Source organism: Protopterus annectens, chromosome 5.part1, assembly GCF_019279795.1.
Source record: "Protopterus annectens isolate FY-2018-M chromosome 5.part1, PAN1.0, whole genome shotgun sequence".
NCBI lineage: Eukaryota > Metazoa > Chordata > Ceratodontiformes > Protopteridae > Protopterus > Protopterus annectens.
Window position 1 is genome coordinate 558,016,395 of NC_056736.1, and position 25,093 is coordinate 558,041,487.

The 25,093-nt window shown below is 43.9% G+C and overlaps 1 protein-coding gene across 2 annotated transcripts in view; it reads right to left on the reverse strand.

Moving 5' to 3' along the window:
* RB1 (RB transcriptional corepressor 1) overlaps positions 1–25,093 on the reverse strand; it is a 3,440,561-nt gene that overhangs the window by 3,184,862 nt on the left and 230,606 nt on the right. For both annotated transcript variants that reach the window (XM_044073175.1, XM_044073174.1), the window contains exon 2: positions 1,771–1,891. In XM_044073175.1, the coding sequence (XP_043929110.1) occupies positions 1,771–1,891 (121 nt within the window). The remainder of the gene's footprint in view (positions 1–1,770; positions 1,892–25,093) is intronic.

Below are 25,093 nucleotides of genomic sequence, written 5' to 3' on the forward strand. Positions count from 1 at the left end.
TACAGTAAGAGTGTAAGTCCTTATGAGGTATTTGCTTCCCACAAGAAATACAATTATTAACTTTTTCTGACATCGGTCTGAGGCAAGAAAAAAGTTTCCCCAATGGGGTACTTAGCTTTATTGAAGACTTCGGATCTGAAATTTGACTTCGAAAATCTCAGGAGTCGGCCGACCGGCACTTGCGAACTGCTTCGGGCACCGCGCGACAAGAAAGACTGAAGAAAATGGCGTTGGATGCATCTTGTATACCCCTGGTGTACTGACATCAGGGAAGAAGCAAAAGCAACCGACGCCGGACCAAGACTTTGGAACTCTGGCCGACTGCGGGACCGCCTGACGGCAGGATAACCCAAGTGTAAGGACTGCAGCAGTGCAACACGATGAACATCAGAAATTTCAGAGTCCTGATCAGAAGAATCAGAAGGAAAATCAGTCCTAGGTCCCAAAGGGGGAAGGGTGGCTTCCCCTGATTAGAGTAATGAGGTCTTCAGCCATTTTTCACATTTGTTTTTTAGACATGGGGGCCTGACCATGCGGTCTGGGCATCGGTTTTCTAGGCATGGATAGAGTTTTAGGCCTTGAAGAAGAAGATGGCGTTGGTTTAATATGCAAGTCAGTAGGCCTGAATACACCCTCAGAAGCCAGTGCCTGCACAGTGGTTCCGGACCCATCCAAGGTAGAGACATCCGGAGGTTCCACAGTCGAAGAAGCATCTCGTGGCATACCGGACTCCAAATGGGTCTCAGTAGAAGCCTGCGAATCTGAAGTAGCAGGCATCAGGGGCTGCAAAAGCACCTCACTGAGTACAGACGAACTGGTGACTAGCTTAGGAGAAGCATCATCGGCAGCTATGGACCTATGTGGTCTGTCTCTGTCTTTATCTTTGCGTTTTTTTGGAATGTCAGTAGTCGGATGGCCTACCGAAGCCATTTCTGGATAATTGAACCGAGTACCAAAATATTTAGAAGCATAAATAAACAGACGACGAAAAGTTAGAGGTTTGAATAAGGCACAAAACTGACAGCAAGGTACGTTGTGGTCTGGGCCTAAGCAAGGAATGCAGTACGAATGAAAATCTTTATGAGGTATTTGCTTTCCACAAGCAATGCAATTAACTTTTACTGACATCTGTTTAGAGCAAGAAAAAGGTTCCCCAACGGGGTACTTAGCTTAGTTGAAGACTTCGGTTCTGAAACTCGAAAACGAAAATTTCAGCTTCGGTTCTGAAACTCGAAAATGAAAATTTCAGGAGTCGGCCGACCGGCACTTGCGAACTGCTTCTGCTTCGGGCACCTCACGGCAAGAAAGACTGATGTAATGGCTTCGGCTGCACGCTTTATACCCCTGATGACCTGACGTCATGGAAGATGTGACCACAGCTGACACAGGACCCAAGACTTTGGTAATCAGGCCGACTGAGGGCTACTGCAAGCAGATAACCCAAATGTGATGACTGCAACAGTGAAACACGAAGAACATCAGTTGCACCTGCATGTATAAAAAAAGAATGCACATTATCTTTATTTTCAACACCATGTTTAGTATTACTGTTTGGACAGTAATCAACATGTGTAGGGGCAATAAAAAACAGGAACAGTTGTTAAGGTACAAGTAAAACTAGCACTAGTGAAATACTGACAAGATGGGTGGCCATTACAAGTAGCATATGTCTCTGCATGTAAATAACTGAGCTTCATTGAGGGAAAGTCTGACACTACATTCCAGTAAGCAATACTTTCAGTTATTCAGATTACAAGGCTGGGTACTCACTGGTATAGTAGTGGGGGCTTGTGACACAGAGTCCCACAGTTTCAGTGCTTCATCTTTCACATTACCACAAACACCAAGTTTCTGACACAGGTTATCAAATTCCACATCTGCAGTGTAAGCACTGTAAAAGAACAAAAATATGAGATATGTAACAATATAAATCAAATCAAAAGCAGACTTGTATAGCAACTGCAAAAAAATATTAACTGCTGAATCCACGTTTCATGATGTTACCCTACTGGTGTAATGATCCATATGAATACTACACAAACATTAAGTCTATGTCTGCAAGACTTTATATTGCACAAGATGGTCACGTATGGCTCCAGTGGAGTTTTTCATTTTTAAACTATGACAAGTGTTTCTTAGTACATGTATAATCAACTAGGTCTAGCATGCTGTTTGAAGACATGCCATTAGCTCATTTTCATTTTGGATATGGGGTCTACTTATGCCTGCCAAGCAATACACGGTTTACTATCATTATTTCGAATGACACTCGGTTGACTGCACTATATTTGACAACGGAAAGTTTAACACAGCAATGTCGAACTTTAAAAGCAAGCCTAAGAACGGGTTTTAACTTGGGTCGAATATAGGGGTTCACTGCTATTGCCGAACTACAAACCTCACCCCTGTATCGACCCATGTTAAAACCAGTTCTTAGGCTTGCTTTTAAAGTTTGACATTGCCATGTTCGACTTTCCTTTGTCGAACATAGTGCGATGGACAGCGTGTCACTCGAAATAATGATAGTAAACCCGACACACATCACCATGTCATATGGAGTTCCTTCATTATCAGAGTGAGTGGGCAAATGAAGGCCTTGTTATGGACAGTACAGAAACATCAGGAAAACAAAAGAACATTATAAACCAGTGTCTTTGTAAAAAAAACTGTTTAAAAGAAAATCCAGCTTTGAAAATAACTACAATATCTAGATGTAAAAGCACAAAATACCCCAGTTAGATGACAATGATGCAGTCTATAATTCAGACAAATTTAAAAAGCAAAAAAAAAAAATGATAAAATTAAACAGATGCATTTAAAATCTTAGTTCTGGCTGAGACAGAATAAAAAAAATGTGAGTTAAAACTCCAGGAAAACACTTTGGGCCTCTTTCCAAAAGACTTGCTGTCCGTGTAAGTGACCACTTACATGGAGAGTAGGTCTTTCAGAATCTGGCCCTTGCTATAAGCCTGTTTACAGCAGTATGTTACTTACCCTGACAGCAAGTCTTAGGGCTAATGTACACAGAACAGCTCTTTTGGAATCTGGCCTTGAGACTCCTTACTCACAACAAAAATGTATCAAATCCTTTTGCAGCACAGCTCTCAACATTTTCTGAGGTTTCTCATAGAATATTAGCATTTTTACAACAGAATGAAGGGTGAAGTGTTGCATTTCTGCAACAATGAACATCTGTAGCATTCGTGAATGTCATTTGATGGTTTTAATCCTTTACAGTTATTTACTTTTTAAAATGCAAAATTCAGATGTTAAGGACACATCTGCAGTTTCTGGACTTTTCTCCTTTAGTTTCTAGTCGATCAGACCTTAATATGCAAGACAAGATACTGACAAATATAATTTTGAATGAGTGGGTTATTGGAAGAAAAATGCAAATGTGAAAACTGTATAGCCATTTTAACACTATGTGAAGCACGAATGCAAGTTATATACCATAACAATAGATCTGAATGGACAAGTTTATAAAACAGGACTAAATTCATTACGTTAAGCAGCTTTGCACCTGAAAGTTAGAAAGGCTACTAACCCCATGTCTTTTACTTAGTGTTCTGTAAACAGATCTTCTCCAAATCTTAGGTATGGAAAAGCAGAGAATAAAATGATAATAATGTCCTCAAGACCATGTCAGCAAGAGGGAAGGGGGAGATGAGTGGGTATGTTGATAAGGATGGACCTGATCATCCAGATTTATCATTACAGCAAGTACACAACTTTCATATCTCATATGAGAAGTCCATCCTCTTCAACAGCAGGGGGAAGCCCCAGACTCTTAGATGGTTTCTTTCATGGAGACCATGCCTTTGGGTACTGTGGCCCTAAAGCAATACCTAGACCAAGAAATCACATCCAGCTTACTGTATCTTTCAAATGCATTCAGTGACGAGCAGCTTAAATATCATCCAAGGATGCACTGTGAACGAAAGCCTGCAAGATACCCACCACTTTATTGGACTGGGTCCTAGGTTGAGAAGACACTGTCTTGTATTTTCATAAAGAAATGTTTAGCAAAGGTCAACTTCAGAGACTTTAGAACAGAGTTTTTGATGGTACAACAGACAAAGAATTGGAGAGCCTTTGTAAACGTATTTGGATCTGTCCACAAAATCTTTGCGGTCTATGACTATCCATACACTGCGAAAAAATATTCTCCACAACTGGAGTGGGTGGAAACAATAAAGGAAGATGAACTACTTTGGTGACTTTTGTTGCTGTGGTTGCTTTAGCCATAACAGTATTTATATGTAAGAAAACTATATCCACATAGAAAACAGATGCAGAGAATAGGCAATTAAGACTTGGAATTCACTCCCTTGGCTTAAGTAATGGCTACAACAAAGTTTTCCACAAAAAAAAAAAAGAAAAATCATCTCTGCCAGTAAACTGTTCAAAATCAGGAAGTGTGTGCTTCTACAGTATAAAACAAGAATCCCTTGAAGGAACATGACCATTTACAGGATGTCAAAGAATTAGGCACAGCAGAGAAGAATGGATGAAAAACTGAGCTTGTGTCAAACATCTCAGACAGCTTCACCTTACCAAACACTGACTGCACTGGTGTTGTACAGAAATGCAATCTTTTAAAAGCAGCTCAAATGGAAAAGTGCCCATTTACACTTGCACGTTTCTTGTGTTAGGTTTCTGGACAGAAATGAGAATTTGGACTACTTTAGTGGGGGATTCATTGTCTCTGTCCACTAATGAAACTACAGAAACCATGTGGTTATGCATAGGAAGCGAAGGAATTAAAAGGGTCCTGAATGGCTGCAGATTGACAGCTTTCTCACAGAGTAAGGGGAAACATAACAGACAAGGGTAAAATGGGTTTATGCGAGTGACTTTCCAGGAAAAGCTCAGCCAGACTCTGCCACAATTTGCTGTGAGGGAAAGGTTAGTTTGTTTTGCTGTCTTCTATTTTGTATTGTTTCATTGCAGTCTTCTATTTTGTATATTGCAATTTGTTTTCTTCAGTGTGTTTTACCTGTATTCTACTTTACCTGCATGCTTAAACTAGGAAAGAGGCCACATCTGTAGGTCTTGTGAGTCACACAGAAATTAGAATTGGTCAGTTAAGGTTAACAACTTGTCAAGTGAAGGTAGAGCTAGGAACTAAACCTTCTATGTAAGGGTTAAAATAAAACATTTCAAGTCTTTACTGCAAAAGCTCACACAGACTGCCGTAACTTGCTGTAAGGGAGAGGTTAGCTTGTTTTTGCTTTCTTGTAATTTGTATTGTTTCACTGCTGTTTTCTACTTTACATTGTGATTTATTTTCTTCACACTGTTTTACTACTGCTCTGCTTTTAATTGCATACTTAAACTAGGAAAGAGATGACAGCTGTGTGTCTTGTGAGTAACACAGAATTGCCCCACCCCCACCCATCCACTCAGGCAGTGTTGTGTTTTAAACCCAGTTGCCTTGGTAGTTGCCTGCCCCTTATGTTAATTTGGCCATGTAGCTCCTTCTGTCTCCTCTTTCACTAGCTATTGACAGTCTATATTGCTCTTTTAAAATTAGTGGCTCTCCACTTAGCCAAATTTTAAAATTAGTGGCTCTCCACTTAGCCAAAGCTTACCCCCTCTTTCATAACTAATTGCTTAATGTACACTACAGCGCCTAGGATATTAACACATTTTTTCCATCGTACCTTTAAAATCTGCAACGTCTACTCCTAGACCAACAATTATTGGACAGCTCACATTTTGCCTCTCAGTAGTCATCTTGGGATTAGTGTTTCTGTTTTGCTCCTGGTGAGAGAAGGAGCACAGGAACATTTCCTGGAGACTGCTGATCACTGCAAAACCTAATAACTGCGTCACAGGTGCTTATATTTGGCTCCTGGTAAGCGAAGGAACAGAGTGCACCGATTCCTGACTCTTTCTGGTTGGGCAGTGAGTGCCTGTTTGACCTTACTGACTGGTCTGGTTGCTTTTCAAGGCATCTACCAGGAAAAGGATACAACAAGCCTACAGACCCTTGCATCTTCTGGGACAAGACTGAGGAACACCAAACAGCCAGTGACCTGCTTCTCACCTTGGGATTGGTGCTACTGTATTGCATCTGGTGAGAGAAGTACCAAAGGAGCATTGTAATCCAGCAACATGAGGCTGTGGTGAGGCCAGCAGTAGTAGTAGTCTGGCAGTAGCCATTCGGGCTACTCCCCTCTTTTCATCCTTCTTGACAAGCAAATTCTTTTTCAGTAAGTAATGCTTGACTTGCTTCTAACTTCAGAATATCTACCTAAATACTTCATCTATATATCATCAGCGTCCACTTATTAATTTCCCCTAAACTGTTTCGGGATGCACTATACAGACACTCACACAGGAAACTATATTGCACTGCCCCCAGTTTCGCAAACCAGATAATCCTGACATCACTTTATAGTCTCACTCCAACTAGCTAATCAATTTAAAAAAATGGTCTGTTGCTATGGATGTATTTACATAATGTCACTGGAGACTAAGCTCTCACATAAAAGCACTCCTAATGTTAACAAGGTTGTCAGTAGTACACACACTGCATCCACTACATACAATTCAAAGCAGATACAGACTCATATATGTTGAGACACTTCAATACAACTTTCCTAAACATGAAAGACCACCTAGACAAATTACGCATAAGAAATACCCTCAGCAGCCCCGTATGCACGCTTTCAAAACAATGCCCATGTCAACACACACAGTCACATCTCATGGGGCCTCTACTACTAAGCCCATAAAGCAAGCCACCACAAAATCCAACATTCTGCTCATTGGAAACTCCATTTTGAGATACACCGATCTCCCTCTCGCCAGGCTGAGTAAGGAGAGTTGCTTCACAGGGGCCAGGATCAGACATTACTCTCACACTCAGGACACTGGACCACAGGTACCAGCATGACTGTCATAGTCCATGTGGATGCAATTGACCGGAGACATACCGCCCTAGACTATATGAAGAGACGCATCATGGAGCTTTCGGAATGTATGTCACAGTCTGGTATGAGCCTAGCACTTAACAGCATTTTACCTTCTTCAAGGATGATGCCACAAAATGCACACAAGATGATGGAGTTTAATAACTGGCTTAGTTTCTGGTGTCATTCTCAGGGGGGACAATATTTGTCAGCATGGAAGGAGATGGACAATGGACCATGCTGCTTTGCCAAGGATGGTCTGCACCTCTCCCCTCTTATTGGCTAAAACACTGTCCTCCTCCACAGTGCCTTTTTTAGGCAATGTCAAACTGATACTACTTCCAACATAGCAAATCAGAACACGTTACTGTTCAATGCTAGGAATATAAAGAAAAAACTCCACTCCCTAGAAGCTCTCTTTAGGTTAGAGAATGCTGACGTCTGTGCGGTCACCAAGACATGGTTTAAAGCCGCAGAGAGCACACTGACAGTGCATGGTTATAATGCCTTCTACACATTTAGACCAGTTACTACATATACAGGGACTAACGTGGAGGTCTCTCAATTTCCGTCAAAAATAAATGTAACTCAAGGCCGGTCAAACAGGACAATGCACTTGAGTTTCTCCAAGTTCAAATCACCATAGGCAAAATCCAAAACCACTTCCTTGCAAGCTATAGGTCCCGTTCTATGACCAAGGAAACCCATATCATGTATTTAAACTTACTGGAAACACTCACCATCCAAACCAATACCATATCATGGGCAACTTTAATTACCCCACTATTAACTGGGAATCATATACAACACCAAACGTACAGGCACAGAGATTCCTGGATTTTGTAAACACAAAAACCCTTATGTCACCCGGTGGATAGCCAAGACCAGATTTGTCACTACACCAACCAGGGGTGCAACCACACTGGATCTGAGCCTCACTAATATGGGAGAATGCTACATGCACCTTAATGTAATATCTTCTCTGGTAAGAGAAGCAAGAGTAAAACCTGGAACCCCAGCTAACCATGGAATATTCTAAAACTACTCTAAGGCTAACTTCCTACTATTAAGTGATAATCTGGTAAAATTTCAAGCCCCCCATAAACCTTAAACACTGCAGATAACTCAGAATTATTCAGAGAAATCGTATACAAGCGCATTTAATAGCTTCATAGAGGCAGCTGTACCCACCAGGAAGTACAGAACTAACTCAAAACACAAACCACCCTGGTGGAATCACAACACCAATAGGCTGTATAACAGGAGAAAGAAAATAATGGCAAAAATTAGGAGGTGCAGCACCCAACAGCATAAAAGCAGTCTCAAAATAAACAACAAAGAGGACAAATAAAGTCTACCAAAGCCAAATTTGAGTTAAATTTGGCATCCCATGCTAAAAGACAACCACAAAGCATTTTTTAGCTATGTCTGTGACCTCAAAGGCAATACACAACTGTGTGTAGAGCTCATTGTTAATGATGTCACCTGCATTGAGCCAGAATATATAGCAAACCTACTGGCCGACAGTCGGCTCCAACTTTACCCCTCTCCCACTCATAGGTTCATAGGTTTATACTAGGCTATCTGCCCTAAGGCATTTATAAGCCTAGCCCAAATTTTTGTGGCTTACGCCACCCCTTATATGAAAAAATACTGTGCCCATTAGTTTGTTCTGCCTCTGTCCAGCAGTGACACAGAGATGATTCCCGGGATAAACCTACGATCTCCCATCCACAGGTCAAGATTTCTCTTGAACAGAGCCAGCGAGGTGCTCTGCCTCACATGGATCGGGATTTTATTCCACAGCATAGGGAGTCTCTGAGTGATAAATCTATCCCTCCAGCACGTCCTATTTATATCCGTGCTAAGGTTTAAGTCGCTTGCTCTAGTGGTTTTGGTGGATTTGGATTTTTTGAGGTGGAGCATGTCCAATAATTCCGGGTTGGACATGGCCTTGTATGTCAGGCACATGTCACCTCTGAGCAGACGGTATGCAACTGAATAGAGCTGGAGTTTCTTCAATCTGGCAGCATATGACAGATTTTGGAGTCCCTTTATCCTTTTGGTGAGGAACTTTTTGGGTCTCTCCAATTGCTGCAGATGTCGGGTGAGATACATCCTGAATGGGGCATTGTACTCGATCATTGGTCTGATAAGTGAAGAGTACAGGGGAACGATGACCTCACCAGATCTGGATGTGAATCCCTTCATGATCAGGTTGGCAATGTAGAAGGTTTTTCTAACCACTTTAGCAACGTGAGTGTCAAAAGAAAGGCCACTGTCAACCTGGGTCCCCAGGTCCCTGATAACCTCTTCTGTGCTTAGTGGATTACCACCTATATGGTAGCTTGGGGTTACCTTGTTTTTCCCGAAGGGTATGACTATACATTTTTTGGCATTTAACTTCAGGCCATGGCTCTGGCACCAGCTATCTGTTTCCGTGAGTCCCTTCTGAAGGATATCCGTGTCCGATGCACTTTCTACTATGGCGCCCAGTTTGCAGTCGTCTGCAAACTTTGTCAGCCAAAGTCCTCCCATATTGGCCTGTACTTCTGAGAAGTAGATGCCGAACAATAGGGGGCCAAGGACCGAGCCCTGTGGGACACCACTTGTGACCGGCTTGGAGTCTGACATATCGCCAGCAACTCTAACCCTGTGGGTTCTGTCCTTAAGCCAGTTTGCAACCCATCTTGTGACATATGGGTTTACATTTAAGCTGGTAAGTTTTTCTACAATACCCGAGTGGGGTATTGTGTCGAACGCCTTTGCAAGGTCAAGGTAGGCTGTATGGGCTGCCTTTTCCTCATCAATGGCCTTGGTGACTGTTTCGAAGAAGTCGACCAAGTTCAAAAAGCATGATCTGCCCTTGAAGCCAAACTGGGTCGGGTCCAATGTCTGCAAGTCCCCTATATCTTTGTTTATGAGCTCCATTATGATCCTCTCCATAGCTTTGCAGACTAGACTTGTTAAGCTTATGGGGCGGTAATTACCAGGGTCCGTAGAGGCACCGCCTTTGTAGAGTGGGACCACAGTTGCCGTACGCCACTCCTTGGGCACGTATCCTGTGGTAAGGCTGAGATTAAACAGCTGCCTTATGTGCGGGTTTAATTCCTCATTTAGCTCGTGTAGCACACAGCCGGGGACACCATCCGGTCCCACTGATGCTGTGTTTTTAGCTTTAGAGAGAGCAGCTTTCACGTGCGCATTTGAGATGTCTGGGAGGCTACACTCTGCTGGGATAGTTATCTCTCCTTTAGGGGGTAGAGGGGGGTGAAGTTTGCACTGAACCTGTCTGCCAGTATGTTGGCAATGTCTGTGGGTTCAGTGATTTTTGTATCATTTTGGACTAATTCTGAGCATATCTGGGAGTTTCCACCCAGGTTCCTAACATAGCTGAAAAAGGCCTTATGATTGTCCTTTGAATCCATGGCAATTTTTCTCTCAAAATTGGCCTTAGTTGATTTTATGAGTGCTCATATTTTTTTACTAATAATGATCAAGGGTGACTTCCCTTTTATGGATTTTATTCTATCATGTAATAGCTTTCTCCTCTTATTGTAAAGTTTGTTAATGGCTGGGGTCCACCAGACTGGACGTTTGCCCTTTGTGGAAAGAGTCTTGGTTTTATTTGGGATTGCCTGATCAATGCAGTCCTGGAGGTGTTCATAGAAGGCATTTGTAAGGGCTTCCGCAACTTGGGTTGTGGTTTCCACTGGCTCAGGGGCCTTGAAGGATACCACACCAGTCTTGAGTAGTGTGAAGTTTGCTTTAGAGAAGTTCTTCACTGTGGTCTTTTTTGTTTGGGGTGGGGGCAGGATATGGATTTCCAGTGAGATTAGTTTATGGTCAGATCTCACCAATGAGGGATATACTTCCGGTGTGGAGCATTTTGTCCCCATGTTTGCGATAATGAGATCTAGTATATTTTCTCCTCTCGTGGGAACAGTGACTAGCTGTTCCATGGCATTTGAATTTATGAACTCCAGGAACCATTGGGCTAGAAAGTTAGGGCTTGAGTAATGTTCCCAGTCTATATTCGGGTAGTTGAAGTCACCCAATATGATGGTGTTTGGAGATACATTTATACCCTCCAGTGTCTTCAGGAAGGCTGTCTGGGGTTCCTGAGTTTGAGAGGGTGGCCTGTAGCATGCTACAATTTGTAGAGCAGTTTTGCCTATGGTTAGTTGCACCTGGATGATTTCCGAAGCTTCGTGCGTTGCCACCAACCTAGAGGTGTGGGTATCCTTTATGAATATGGATACACCCCCCTCCTTTTGTGGTGTGGTCCGGGTTTTGGGGCCGGAACGCATGATATGAGGTAAAACCTAATAGTGCCGGGGTGATATCAGGAGCCTTGAACCAGGTTTCAGTTACAGCACAGATATCAATGTTCTCCATACTGAGAAGGGCCTCGAGTGCATGCATTTTGAGATTTAGACTTCTGGCATTGAGCAGCATTACCCTCAGTTTCTTCCCATTTTTGTTTTCTAGGGTGGTAGGTTTAGAATTTGAGCCTTGCCTAAAAAGGCACTATGGGGGTGGCAAGAGCCTTAGCCAATATCCGGAATCCCAGGGGTGACAGGTGCAAGCCGTCCCTTGCGAAGCAGCGTGGCTTGTCAAGCATGTCATCCCAGGCAGACAGACACTGGATCCCCTTTGAATGACACCAGACATTAAGCCAATTGTTAAAGCTGATCATCTTGTCTCTATATTGTGGCATCAATCTTGCTGAAGGAAGGATACTGCTCAGGGTCAGGGTCATACCTGCCTGGGCTACATAATCAGAGAGCTCCTCTATGTCTCTTTTCATGTAGTCCAGGGAGGTACGTCTCAGGTCATTCACACCAGCATGGACAATGACTGTGTCATATTTGTACTTGCCGTGGAGTGACCAGAGTGCTTGTGTTATGTGGCGGATTGTAGCGCCCGATAGGCAGCTTACTGTGACCCTCTCCTTGTTCAGCCTGATGAGTGGGACGTCAGTGTGTCTGACTATGGAGTCACCTATGACAAGTATGTTTGGTGTTGTATTTGGCCTTAAGGGCTGTGACTGCTTTGCACACTGCTTTTGTGGTTTATGTGTTGCTTGTGGGGTGTCTTGAGGTAGCAGTTGTTTGGGTGTCTGCTTTGGAGGCCTCTGCTGTTTAGGTAAATTTTTACTCAGAGCCTCGAGTATGTCTTTGTGTGTTTATGTGTTTGATTCAGTGGTGTGGTAGCATTATGTGAGGCTGGTTTTGTGGTGTGTGTAGTTGCCTTCTCCTCCTGTCTGGTCTTGCCAGTCCTGAGTTGAGAGAGCTCAGCCTCCAGTTTGGCAAATAGCTGCATCTCTCGCAAGTATTTGTGTTATGTGGGAGGAGGAGAGGGTTGTCTGTGTACATGAGGCAGTTATAACATTGCCTCAAGATTCCCAGATTCACCAGCTGGACCAGAGAGGAGATTGACAACTGACCTTTGGACATGCTAGAATAATATTGGGAATTCCTTAATAATTGAAAACAAGGGCCAGTGGGGAGTGAGGGTGTAGTGCTTTTAATTTTTAGTGCTGACATATAATTGCTTTAGTGAGCAAGTGCTAGGTAACTTGAGTGCAATGTGTTACAAGTAACTAAATGCAAAAACGACAAACAGTAACTTTCTTTCAAGTGAAACAAGGAACTAGTACAGTAAGCAATGCAGATATCACTAGTGATCCACAGAAGCGCTGAGAAGCCGCATATTAGGTGGAATTAGCTTCCAGGGAAATAACAAGCAAACAAACAACAAGCATATAAAGAAAGCTAGATTCAGCAGGCCTGGATCTAGTCTATGCTAGAGCAAACAAGGTGTACCAATTTCAGTAAGATACAGTTCAAATATTCAGGCACTATAAACCTTTAACCAGAAATTCCCAGCTCAGAAGGGCAGAGTCCAGCCTCTTCTCCCACAAGAGTGCAGACCACGAACCTTCTTAATGTAAAATAACTGGCCTGAAGCCCAAGTGCCTAAACCAGAACTAATACCCTTGGACACTGGGCTCTCAATCAGCAGTTCCCAACTTAGAAGGATGAAAGCTACCTGTCCTGCCACCACAGTGCTTGCCACAAAACTTCCTAATGTAAAACAACTGGTCTGAAGCCCAAGTGCTTAAATCAAAAGACTTAGAATGATAGCTACACTTTAATCAAGTTACAACCAAGCAGTAATAAATACAATTGAATACTTTAGAGAATGTCTGGATTAGTGCTCAAGTTAAACAAACAAAGCTAGATCCAGCAGGCCCGAATCCAGTCTATGCCACAGCAAACAAGGCGCACCAACTTCGGTAAGAAGCAGTTCAGATATGCATGCACTATAAGCCTTTAACCAGAAATTCCCAGCTCAGAAGGGCAGAGTCCAGCCTCTCCTCCCACAAGAGTGCAGACCACGAACCCTCTTAATGTAAAATAACTGGCCTGAAAGCCCAAGTGCTTAAACCAGAATTAATACACTTTTAGAATAACAGACACTGAGCCCTCAATCAGCAGTTCCCAACCTAGAAGGATGTAAGCTACCTGTTCTGCCACAACAGTGCAGACCACAAACCCTCTCAGTGCAAAACAACTGGTCCGAAGCCCAAGTGTTTAAACCAAAAGGCTTAGAATGAGTTACACCAAGCAGTAATAAATACAACTGAGTATTTTTAAGATGATGCAAAAGTAAAATGAAGTAGGTAGAAACACAAGTACAGTTAAAGCAGATAAAAAAAAAAAAAAAAAAATTTTTATCTGAACAAGTGCTGAGATCAAAGAAACAGATTTGAGTGCTGAAACTAGAAAACTGGCTAGTTATAAGAAAAAAAACAAGCTAGAATGCTTCCCTCAAACACAGAAGGGCTTGGGGGCTCAGAAGCCTACAAATAGTCTATACCACTTAACAGGAAAGGCAGGAAATAAGCTTAATTTTTTTTTGTCCGTTTCCCAGATGCTCTCTTTGTACACAGTAGGAGTGCCTGAAATCAGAATATGATCTCACTGCACTCAGTTGAGTGAGCAAATGAGATGGGCTCAGAGGCAGGCTGAGGGGCGGGCAGTTTCAAGGCCACTAAGATTAACACCAAAACAAAAACAGGGAGGGTGGGTGGGAATAACTGAAGAGCAGAATAACTGCCACTTGAGTTAAATATTCCTTCAACACACTTTAAATCAAATTAAATACTGTATTTTTTTAAAAAAAAGTGCAGATAAAGGTACTTAAATTCTCTTATACGTCCAGTTGAATATAACCAAGTTCTTAGCTGGCCAAAGCTGAGGTTTTTAAGCAATAAAAATTTCACAATGCACCACTTAAAAAGGCAAGGACAGGAAATCAAAGAATGTGGCTACCCCCACACCTGTAATTACTAGCAAATAACACACTAGCTTCAGTTCAAGTTACTAAAAAGCAGAATAACTGCCACTTGAGTTAAATATTCATTCAACACAGTTTAAATCAAATTAAATACTGTATTTTTTAAAAAAAAAAAGTGCAGACAAAGGTACTTAAATTCTCTTATACGTCCAGTTGAATATAACCAAGTTCTTAGCTGGCCAAAGCTGAGGTTTTTAAGCAATAAAAATTTCACAATGCACCACGTAAAAAGGCAAGGACAGGAAATCAAAGAATGTGGCTACCCCCACACCTGTAATTACTAGCAAATAAAACACTAGCTTCAGTTCAAGTTACTAAAGAGCAGAATAACTGCCACTTGAGTTAAATATTCCTTCAACACAGTTTAAATCAAATTAAATACTGTATTTTTTTTTTAAAAAGTGCAGATAAAGGTTCTTAAATTCTCTTATACGTCCAGTTGAATATAACCAAGTTCTTAGCTGGCCAAAGCTGAGGTTTTTAAGCAATAAAAATTTCACAATGCACCACTTAAAAAGGCAAGGACAGGAAATCAAAGAATGTGGCTACCCCCACACCTGTAATTACTAGCAAATAACACACTAGCTTCAGTTCAAGTTACTAAAGAGCAGAATAACTGCCACTTGAGTTAAATATTCCTTTAACACAGTTTAAATCAAATTAAATACTGTGTTTTTTTTTAAAAAAAGTGCAGATAAAGGTACTTAAATTTTCTTATACGTCCAGTTGAATATAACCAAGTTCTTAGCTGGCCAAAGCTGAGGTTTTTAAGCCAGCCTTCCCTCAGGAAATACCATCAAATAACTCTCCCCTGCTATCAATAGGGAACAGGTCATTAATGCTCTCTCTAAGGCCAATAACACTGCATTAGTGGACCCGGACAATATCTCAGGATGCCTTCTAAATAGCATGAAATATGACCTATCAGGCAGTCTGGGATTGCTATTTAATTGTAGTCTCCAAACAGGCATCATGCATCATGAATAGACAACAGCAACAGTCATCCCTCTGCACAAAGGTGGGTCACCCTCAGACCCATAAGTCTCACTAATAAGATATGCCATGGAAAGAATTAAGGAAATGATTGATAATGACACAGGAAATCTTCAAACACTGGACCCAACCCAATTGGCTTCATCAAGGGCAGGTCATGCCTACTAAACCTGGTGGACTTCTTTGAGGAGGACACCAAAGCAATGGATGAAGGCAAAATGGTTCGCACTGCCTACCTTGGCCTGGCCAAGGCATATGACACAATGCCACACTCGGGCATTATTGATAAACTCAAGAGGTTATGTAAAAACCCTTACATCAGCCAGTGAATAACCAGCTGGTTCACAGACAGGACCCAGGAAGTTAGACCTGGGGACTGCACCTCTACAAAGAGGCCAGTCACAAGTGGACACCCTCAGAGACTGGTCCTGGGACTGCTCCTTTTCGACATTTACTTATCTAAAATCAAAGTCAATGTCAGTGGCTCCTTGTAAGAATCTGCAAATTTAGTCAGACAAGAGCTGCCATTGAATCCCCGACTTACACAAACATTCTCCAGGAAGGACTGATACAAACAACTGGTGCCACAGTCATGGACTAAATCAAAAGGCCAAGAAATGCATAACCATTTCCTTCGGGAAGTCATCCAGTCCTGGTACTATCATACTTAGTACACACCCCTAAGAGTTGACCTAGTAGTCAGGGATTTGGGGACAAACACACACACACACACACACACACACACACACACACACACACACACACACACACACACAGTAATCTAGCCTTTGACCATCATGTTTCTACAGCAGTGATGAAATCATTCTATGTTGTGCAACTTATAAACAAAGGCAGGGCATCTAGATGCAAGGGAGTCATTACTCCACTGTAGTCGGCATTCATCAGACCTATTGAGTTCAATGCCCCCCTTTGGTATGTACCTAACCAGACATATCCAACAACTGGAACTTCTAACAGAGGTCCTCACTGATTGAATTGCAATTGTCCCGGTGGGAAGAGAATAGTGCTTGCAACGCATATAGCACCGCTCTCATCTCCAGAACATTGATGTGCAAGTGGTTTTCGTAGTTCTGACAAGTAATGTCTGATGAAGCGTGGTGGTGACCACGCGAAAGCGCTTACAATAAACGTTTTTGGTCTCCGTATACTGGATTATCTGTTACTTATTGCAAGAAAGTGAAATTTATAGTTCTTGATTTAATGACTTTTTGTTGCACTTTATATGCTTACTGCATACTGAGCAAGCGAAGTTATTGCTCCTGATTTACTGTTTTGCCGCTGCACTTTTCGTGAGCTTTAAGTCCGGATTGGATACATCAGGACTTTACACAGTTTCGTGGTGAGAGAGCCTGGTTGTTTTCTTCATGGTTCTGCCAAGTACCTTGGACAGTCATTCCCAGATAATGCCCCCCCCCCCTATCTGGGAGGCACCTGTGGTCAAAACTGCATATTCTTGAGGAGGAACAAGTGGACGACCGAAGAGAAGTTGTACCATATGCAACCACCATGTCAGATCCTTCTTGCAGGTGTTTGTGATGAGAATCTGATGAGATAGGGGAAGATCCTGCATTGACCATTGGGCAAATAGTTGCCACTGAAGTACTCATGTGCAGACAGGCTAGAGGAACTAATAGAAAGGAGGAAGCCATAGTCCCTAGGACTTGAAGGACTACCCTGGCCTGAACTTTGTGACTGTTTAGCAAAGCTCTGACTTGGTTGTGCAATGATTCTACTCTTTCTGGTGTTAGTCTTGCTGACATGGTGGTTGAGTCTATTTCTGAGCCTAAGAATACAATGTGCTGCAATGGAGATCAGGCTGATTTTTTTAGGTTTACTGTGATGTCTAAACTGGCGCACAAGGATACAGTCTCGTCCCTGGTTCTGATCAGTTGATGCTTGGTGGTAGCAGTGAGGAGCCAGTCATCTAGGTATGGAAACACCTGGAATCCTTGATGTCTCAGGTGATCCATTACCACTGCCATGCATTTGGTGAACACTGTAGTGAGGCCAAAGGGCAGTGTTCAAAATTGAAAATGACTGTCGCCCAGCCAAAAGAGCAAGTGTCTTCTGGAGTGCCTGTCCATTTTGATGTGGTAGTATGCGGCCTGAAGATCTATTGAGCACATCCAATTGTCTTTCCCGATAAAGGGAAATATTGACTGCAGAGTGATCATTCGGAACTTCAATTTCTTTACAGACTTGAATTTGCAGAGATCTAGAACTGATCTCTAGTCCATTGCCTTTTTTGGAACTAAAAAGAATCGTGAGCAAGTTCCAGATCCTATTTGCTCTGTGGGGACTTCTTGGATGACTCTTTTTTGCAGCAACGAGATGACCTCTGATGTTGCACGGTCTAGTTGAATGGGTGGCACGTCTGGAAGAGACCGGTTTACCAGGGGGATCAGAAAAGTACAGTTTTGTACCTACCATAAATGTAGATGTCCGATAGACATGCAACTGCAGTCATAACATGTGGGTTGTCCTGCCTCAGGCAGCCCTCGGTCGGCCGGATTCCAAAGTCTGGGTCCGACGTCGGCTGAGGTCGCATTTCTCTCCGACGTCAGAGCGGCTGGAGTACATAAGCATCAGCCGACGCCATTTTCTTCAGTGTTTCTTGCCCCAGATGCCAGGTGCCCTCCAAGGAAGGCTGTAATCAAATTGGAAGACAAAAACAGGATTCCAAACAAATAAATGAGCAATAAAACAAATACACCATAACAGATATCCCCAGCTAAGAATAACAGGGATAGGAGTGGACCCTAGGCATAGAGGGGTATGGAGGGAGGGAAAATCCGACTGCAGTTGCATGTCTATCGGACATCTACATTTATGGTAGGTACAAAACTGTACTATGTCCTTCAAGAATGCAACTGCAGTCATAACATGTGGGTAGAATACCATAGCTTAGCTGGGGGAGGAGGTATGCACTAGGAAAAAGATGGTGTGGCAATCAAACCCTGCAGGACTGCCGAAGCAAAGCCTGCTCTGGATCTGGAGTATAGAGGGAGATTGTAGTGTTTGGAGAATGTATGCACGGAGTTCCATGTAGCAGCTTCTAGAATGTCCTTGGTAGGCACCCCTTTTAAAAATGCTGTAGAGGTGGCTGTAGCTCTGGTGGAATGTGGTCTTACATTGGCTGGAACAGTCTTTCCATGAAAGGAATAACAGAATCTGATGCAATGTCCAATCCATTTAGAAATAGTCTGTTTTGAAATTGCTTTTCCTTGGACTGCAGGGGCGTAAGCTACAAAAAGTTGTTCAGACTTCCTACTGGCCTTGGTTCTGTCCAGGTAGTATCGAAGTTGTCTGTGAATGTCCAAGGTATGCAAAAGTCTTTCCCCTTATTCTCAGGATTGGGGAAGAAAGCAGGCAGATGAATGGCTTGATTTAGAGAAACCCTAGATACCACCTTTGGCATAAAAGTAGGGTTGGTCCTTAATGAAACCCTGTCTCTGTGGAAAATAATAAAGGGTGGTATTGCCATTAGGGCCTGTAGCTCAAACCCTTCTTGCTGAGGTAATTGCCAACAGGAAAGCTGTCTTCCATGAGAGAAATTGCAAGTCAACTGAAGCTGCTGGCTCAAAAGGATGTAGAGTCAGTTTTTCTAAGACAAAATTGAGGTCCCAGGCTGGCACTGGGGCCTTTCTTGGTGGCTTAATGTTCTTGATTCCCCTGAGGAATTGTCTTAGTAAGGGGTGAGAGAAAACAGGTGGATCAGTGTTGTATCTAGCTGAAATAGCAGATGCATGTATCTTTATGGAAGAATATGAGAGGCCGTTCTTTAACATATCTGCCAAATATTCCAAGATAAGTGGGATGTTCAGCAATGAAGCATCATGTCCCTTGCTGGTATTCCAATTGCTGTATCTTTTCCACTTTGCTAAGTAAACCTTTCTGGTGGATGGTCTTCGAGCCTCTGTTAGTATCCGCTGAACTTCCTTAGAGAGTGATAAGCTGAAGTTATTTATGGGATCTCCCAAGCTGTTAGCTGCAGTGTCTGAAGGTTTGGATGCAGTGTTTCGAAATTGTGTTGAGTCAAAAGTAGAGGCCACTGAGGGAGGGCCCACCTCCTGGTGTGACATATGCTCCGTAGTAGTGGGTACCAGTGTTGTCTTGGCCAATCCGGAGCTATTATGATTCCCTTGGGCTTCTCTGCTTTGATCTTTAGTAATACTGAGGTCATCAGTGGCAGAGGTGGGAATGCATAGATTGCTAGGGAGTTCCAGTTGAATGAGAGGGCATCTATTTTCCAAGCTTTTGGATGGTATGTCCTTGTGCAAAATTTTGGTAGAAGATGGTTGAGGTGAGAGGCAAATAGGTCCACTTCTGGCTTGCCCCATGTCGAAGTGAGTTGTCTGAAGGCCTTCGGGTGTAACCTCCACTCGTGTGGATCTGTGAAATTCCTGCTTAAGCTGTCCGCCAACACACTGTCTTTTCCTGGAACAAACTGGGATTGTAACTGGATGTTTAGGCTCAGTGATTTCTCCCACAGATGCATTGTCAGTCTGCAAAGGGGGTAAGAGTGGGTGCCCCCCTGCTTGTTTATGTACCACATCACAGTGGTGTTGTCTGTCCATATCATTAAATGGCCTTGCTGGAGTTGGTGTTGAAAAGCCTCGATGGCATGCATTACTGCCAGCATTTCCTTTTGGTTTATATGCAGATGTGTTTCCTTTGGAGACCATTGTCCTTGTATACACCTGCCTTCCATGTGTGCCCCCCATCCAAGGTCTGAGGCATCTGTAGTCATGGTCTGTGTTATCTGTGGTTTTTTGAATGACATACCTGTGTTTTCCTGGCTCACAGAGGCCCACCATAGGAATTCCTTTTGTAGGCATGGAATGAGTGGTATGATTGTCTCCAAGTTGTTGCTGTGTTGAGACCAAATGCTTTTTAGGTACCATTGACGCTTTCTCATGTGTAGTTTTGCTAATGGAACCAGTAGAATGCAGGATGCCATGTAACCCAGGGCCTGTAGGAATCTCCTTGCAGTCATCTGGGTGAGTTTTGCTAAACCTTTGAAGTAATGAGTTAACTTCTCTTGCTTGTCTTCTGTCAGGTAAGCCATCTGAGAGGCTGTGTCTAGTTTGGCTCCTAAGAAGATTATTTGCTGGAATGGCTGCAGTCTTGACTTTTGGAAGTTGACTGTGTATCCCAGAGCTTGAAGTAATCGTATGACATAATCTAGGTTTTTTGTCAACATCAATTTGTCATCCGCTTGTATGAGGCAGTCGTCCAGGTACGGGTAAATTTGTATACCCTGGAGCCTGCAATGAGCAATTACTGAAGCCAGGCATTTTGTAAATACTCTGGGCGCAGTAGATAAGCCAAATGGCAATGCTGAGAATTGATAATGCTCTGGCCCTGCAAGAAATCCGAGGTATCTTCTGCAGCTGTGTCTGATAGGGACATGCAGGTATGCCTCCTTGAGGTCCAGAGTAATCAGCCATGACTCCTTGCCCAGCATGGGAAGGAGTTGCTGTAGAGTCAGCATTTTGAACTATGGTACTATGAAAAACGTGTTTAATGCGGACAAGTCCAGTATTGGTCTCCATTGAGATTCTTTTCTTGGAACAAGGAACAGTCTTGAGTAAAACCCCTGTTCTTGTTCTTGTTGTGGAACTCTTTCTATTGCTTTCATTCGAGTCAGCAGAGTGATTTGCTTGATAGCCTCTGCCCTTTGATTTTGTGGTAGGTTTGGCATGCCTTGTGTTCTTGGTAAGGTATGAAAATGAAACCTATACCCTCGGTCTATAATGTCCAAAATCCATTTGTCCTTTGTCAGTCTGTGCCAGTTTTCTGCAAACAGAGATAATTTCCAAGGGAGCTTCTAGTTGTTCCCTGGTAGGCGGTAGTAGAGGAAAGTCATTGAGTTTGTGGTTGTTGGGCAGGTGAAACCCCTGCGTCACTTCTTTGGTTTCCTGGCTGCCATTGTCGTCCCCTGTAAGGGCCTCTGTATTGGCCTCTTCCTCGGCCACGTCTGTTCTTACCCCTTTGAAACTTTTCTGGATTAGGAAAGGACCAGTTTTTGAAGGCCAATTCCTACTGAATCTGGGGGTTGAACCTGGAGGAAATCTTTCACAGTCTGAACTGATTTTGCTTTTCTTGATGGTCTTTAACACATCCTTAGCATTTGCACCAAAAAGCTTGTTCTTTTCCAAAGGTGCATCCAGAAGTTTTGCTTTTACATGATCTGGTAGAGGTTGATCTTTTAACCAAGCATGTCTACGAATCACTGCCCCTGTCATAGCTGCCCTACATGAAGCTTCCAGTGCATCATATCCACACTGCAGGAAGTGATTGCTTACTTGCTGAGTGTTATGTACAGCTTCCTGCAAAGTCTTCCTGTCTAAAGGATCAGGAGAAGCTAATGTTTTTGTAAATCTTCTAAGAGATAATCCTGATATTGTAACATATGAAAAGGCAATTTAAAGCTCTCATAGATAAGGTAGTGGATGTGTAAACCTTTTGCCCCATCTCTCTAATGACCTTGCTTCCCTGTTGGAGGGCAAAGGATTTTTGAGGTGGAGGCTGAAACTCCTTTAGGCCCCTGTGAAATAGTTTCCAAATCAGCAGAATGGGCCCTGAATAAATGGGAATGAGTTTCTGGGACCCTGTAATACCTGTCTGGCTTGGCTGGAGCAGGAGGAAGAGAATCAGGGGTAGCACTAGAGTCAGAATACAAATCATCCAGAACATCAAGTACAGGAGGAATAGTTAAGGGCCTGTGCTGAGGCTTCTTAAGGAAAGTCCTAAGGCGTTTCCTAGAATCAGAATATTCCTGACCCTGCCACTTGGAATGTTCCCTCATGGTGTGCAGAACTTCCCCAAAAGAAATATCCTCAGGAGGGGAGGCCGAAGGGATGGAATCTTCTGCATCCGAGTCCTCATAAGTCTGGAAGAGCTCTTCCTGGCCATCAGAGTGGACAGAGCCCTCAGAGTCTTCATCTGAAGGAGTAGGGTCAGAGGGTTCAACCCGGGGCCTTTTATCAGGAGGAGGCTGGGATGCTCTCTCAGGATGGGCCTGTGAACCTCTAATCATGGAAATTAAATCAGCAGCCATGGACATAATTTGTGTCTCCGGAGTCGGCTGAGGTAAGGATTTAGAAGTAATATGCTTTGTTTTGCTGGCTGCCTTAGCCCTAGTGTAGGCCTTAATAGACATGGCCATAGGAGGCCTGGCAGCTCCACGTGCAGGAGTGACCTTGTCTACAGCAATGGACTCGGGCATTTCCTCGGTTTCGGTATCCGGAGGGAAGTCTATAACTGGCGTCGGAGTAATGTCTGGAATCGGAGTCGTCGGTAATGCGGTGTCTTCGGTTCGGAGCGGTGGAGAGACCGTCTCAGAGGGAACCGGAGCACTCACGCTAGATTTTGGCATGGAGTCGGTGGTAGACGCGGGCCAAGGATGTCGGTCCCGGTCTTTTCGCTTTTTGGGTGTTTGCGATGTCGGTGTTTGCGATGTCGGAAGATCCGACGGCATGTTGTAGGCAAATTTATCGCCGAAAAAATCTTCAGCGAACTCCGCCCGGCGCCTGAGTGCGCTTGTTGAAGCGAGCACAGGCTACACAGGCCGAGACGTCGTGGTCTGGGCCCAGGCAAGGGAGGCAGTAAGAGTGGAAATCCTTATGAGGTATTTGTTTACCACAAAAAAGACAATTGTTAACTTTTTCAGTAATTTCTGACATCGGCTGAGGCAAGAAAAGGTCCCCAACGGGGTACTTAGCTTTTTCGATGACTTCGGTATCGTAGAATACAGGAGCTGACCGACTGGCACTTGCGAACTGCTTCTGCTTCGGGCACCGCGGCAAGAAAGACTGAAGAAAATGGCGTCGGCTGATGCTTATGTACTCCAGCCGCTCTGACGTCGGAGAGAAATGCGACATCAGCCGACGTCGGACCCAGACTTTGGAATCCGGCCGACCGAGGGCCGCCTGAGGCAGGACAACCCACATGTTATGACTGCAGCTGCATTCTTATGACTGCAGCTGCATTCTTGAAGGACATCAAAGTGAATCAGGTAACCTCTGGATATTATGGTTTGTACCCAACGATCTTGTAAAATGTTTAGCCAAGTGCTTGGGTACAGTGATAGATGACCCCTGACTTCCTCCAGAGACGGACAGTCGGGCAACCCCTCAGGGGCGATAGAAGGGACGATCAGAGAAGGTTTCTCTATCTCCCTGGTGTTGCGGACCTCCTCTGCCGAGAGGACGGTGTCTTCCATTATATCCTCCCTCTCTGCCCCTAGGGGAGGGTTGACCTTGTGCCGAAGGGAAACCTTTTTGGGATTTACAGAACCACATTTTCCCTCCTGTATGACCCTTGGGATAGAGTCTAGAAGGAAGGGAGAAATAGACTCAGACAGCAGATAAGGTTTTCCCTTCCTGTTTGCACCTGGTCAAGGTCTCTCTCACCTGAGGTCCAAAAAGAGATGAACCATCAAAGGGGACATTGGTGAAGGAAGACAAAGGATTCCGTGAAGTTACAAAGACGCATCCAGGAATGTCTCCTAAGAGAGATTCCTGCTGCGGCTGTCCTACTCACTCCATCCGCTGCATAGGAAATCAGCCTCGTGAAGGAGTTAGCTATCAATGTAAGGGTGGAGAGCTGCGCAGAAACCTTATCCATTGATCCCGGAGCTACTGAACCCAGAAGGGTATCTCCCAACTCCTTCAGGAGATCTCTCTGAAGTCGAGTGAAATGGGTAAGGTAATTCGGTGATCTTAAGGTAAATGCCGCTGAAGAGAAGGTAAGCTATCCATCGTCCTGGACTCCTTGTTAGGAGGATGGATATTGGAAGATGTCTCAGACAACTCCTTCTTGGTGGCCACTGCTACCACCATAGCATCAACAGGAACCCCTTTGGAAAGAAAGGACTTATCTTCTGGTGCAGTCATAAATTTGTTTGGCCTCCTCAGGACAGGCTCCACTGTGTCTGGGGAGGTCCAGGCTTTCCGAGATATGACCCCCAAGAGCTGGTCATAAGGAGGTGTCATCCAGGTGGTGGAAGGTTGGGAACCAAAAGCCTCAAGATACACTGATTTGTCCTCAGTAGGGTTAGAGATCTTCCAATCACCCTTCTGTCTAAGGATTTCCAGGATGTCAGAAAAGGAGACATCCTCAGAGGGTGATCTAGGGGACCCTTCTGATTCCTCCAAATCAGTGTCAGACATGACAGACTCAGGTGAGTCAACATGCTTCCTCTTACAAAGTCTCTTCCAAGGGAGCTCTCCAGTGGGATAATCTTGGGAGGTGTCGGAAGAGGGGGCACCTCCAATGCAGGCTGCTTGAGTCTCTGGTTCCCTACGCTGTGGGGGTGGGCAGGGGAAAAGAGGTTATTGCCAGCTGCTGGTGGCACATCTGTTCCAAAGGTATGGCTTTTGCAGAGGATAAAGCCTTCTCTATTGCTTTGAAGGCCTTTCCTCCCCGCTCCGAAGAAGACCTCCACTCAGAGGAGACGGATGGTCAGCTCCAAGCAAGGGGGAATAACTCCTAAGCAGATGTGGGAACAGAGCTGAGTAGAGCCGAAGCACCGAGAGGGAGGGTCATTTCCGAGGAAAACCCAGGGTGATTATCCCCCTCGGAGTCGACTCTAGAGCGTCGGCTCCCAGATCCTTCAGCTCCTGACTGAGCTGCTGAGGATAGAGTTATCGGTTCCAAGGAAACAAGAAGAATCCAACATCGAGGTACTTGAAGTGACTGGCTCCGAGAGCGAAGCAGTCAGAGGAGGAACAGTGGATTGCAAAAGGGTCGGCTCCAAAGCCTTTGGGTCTGGAGGGGCCAATTTTCTT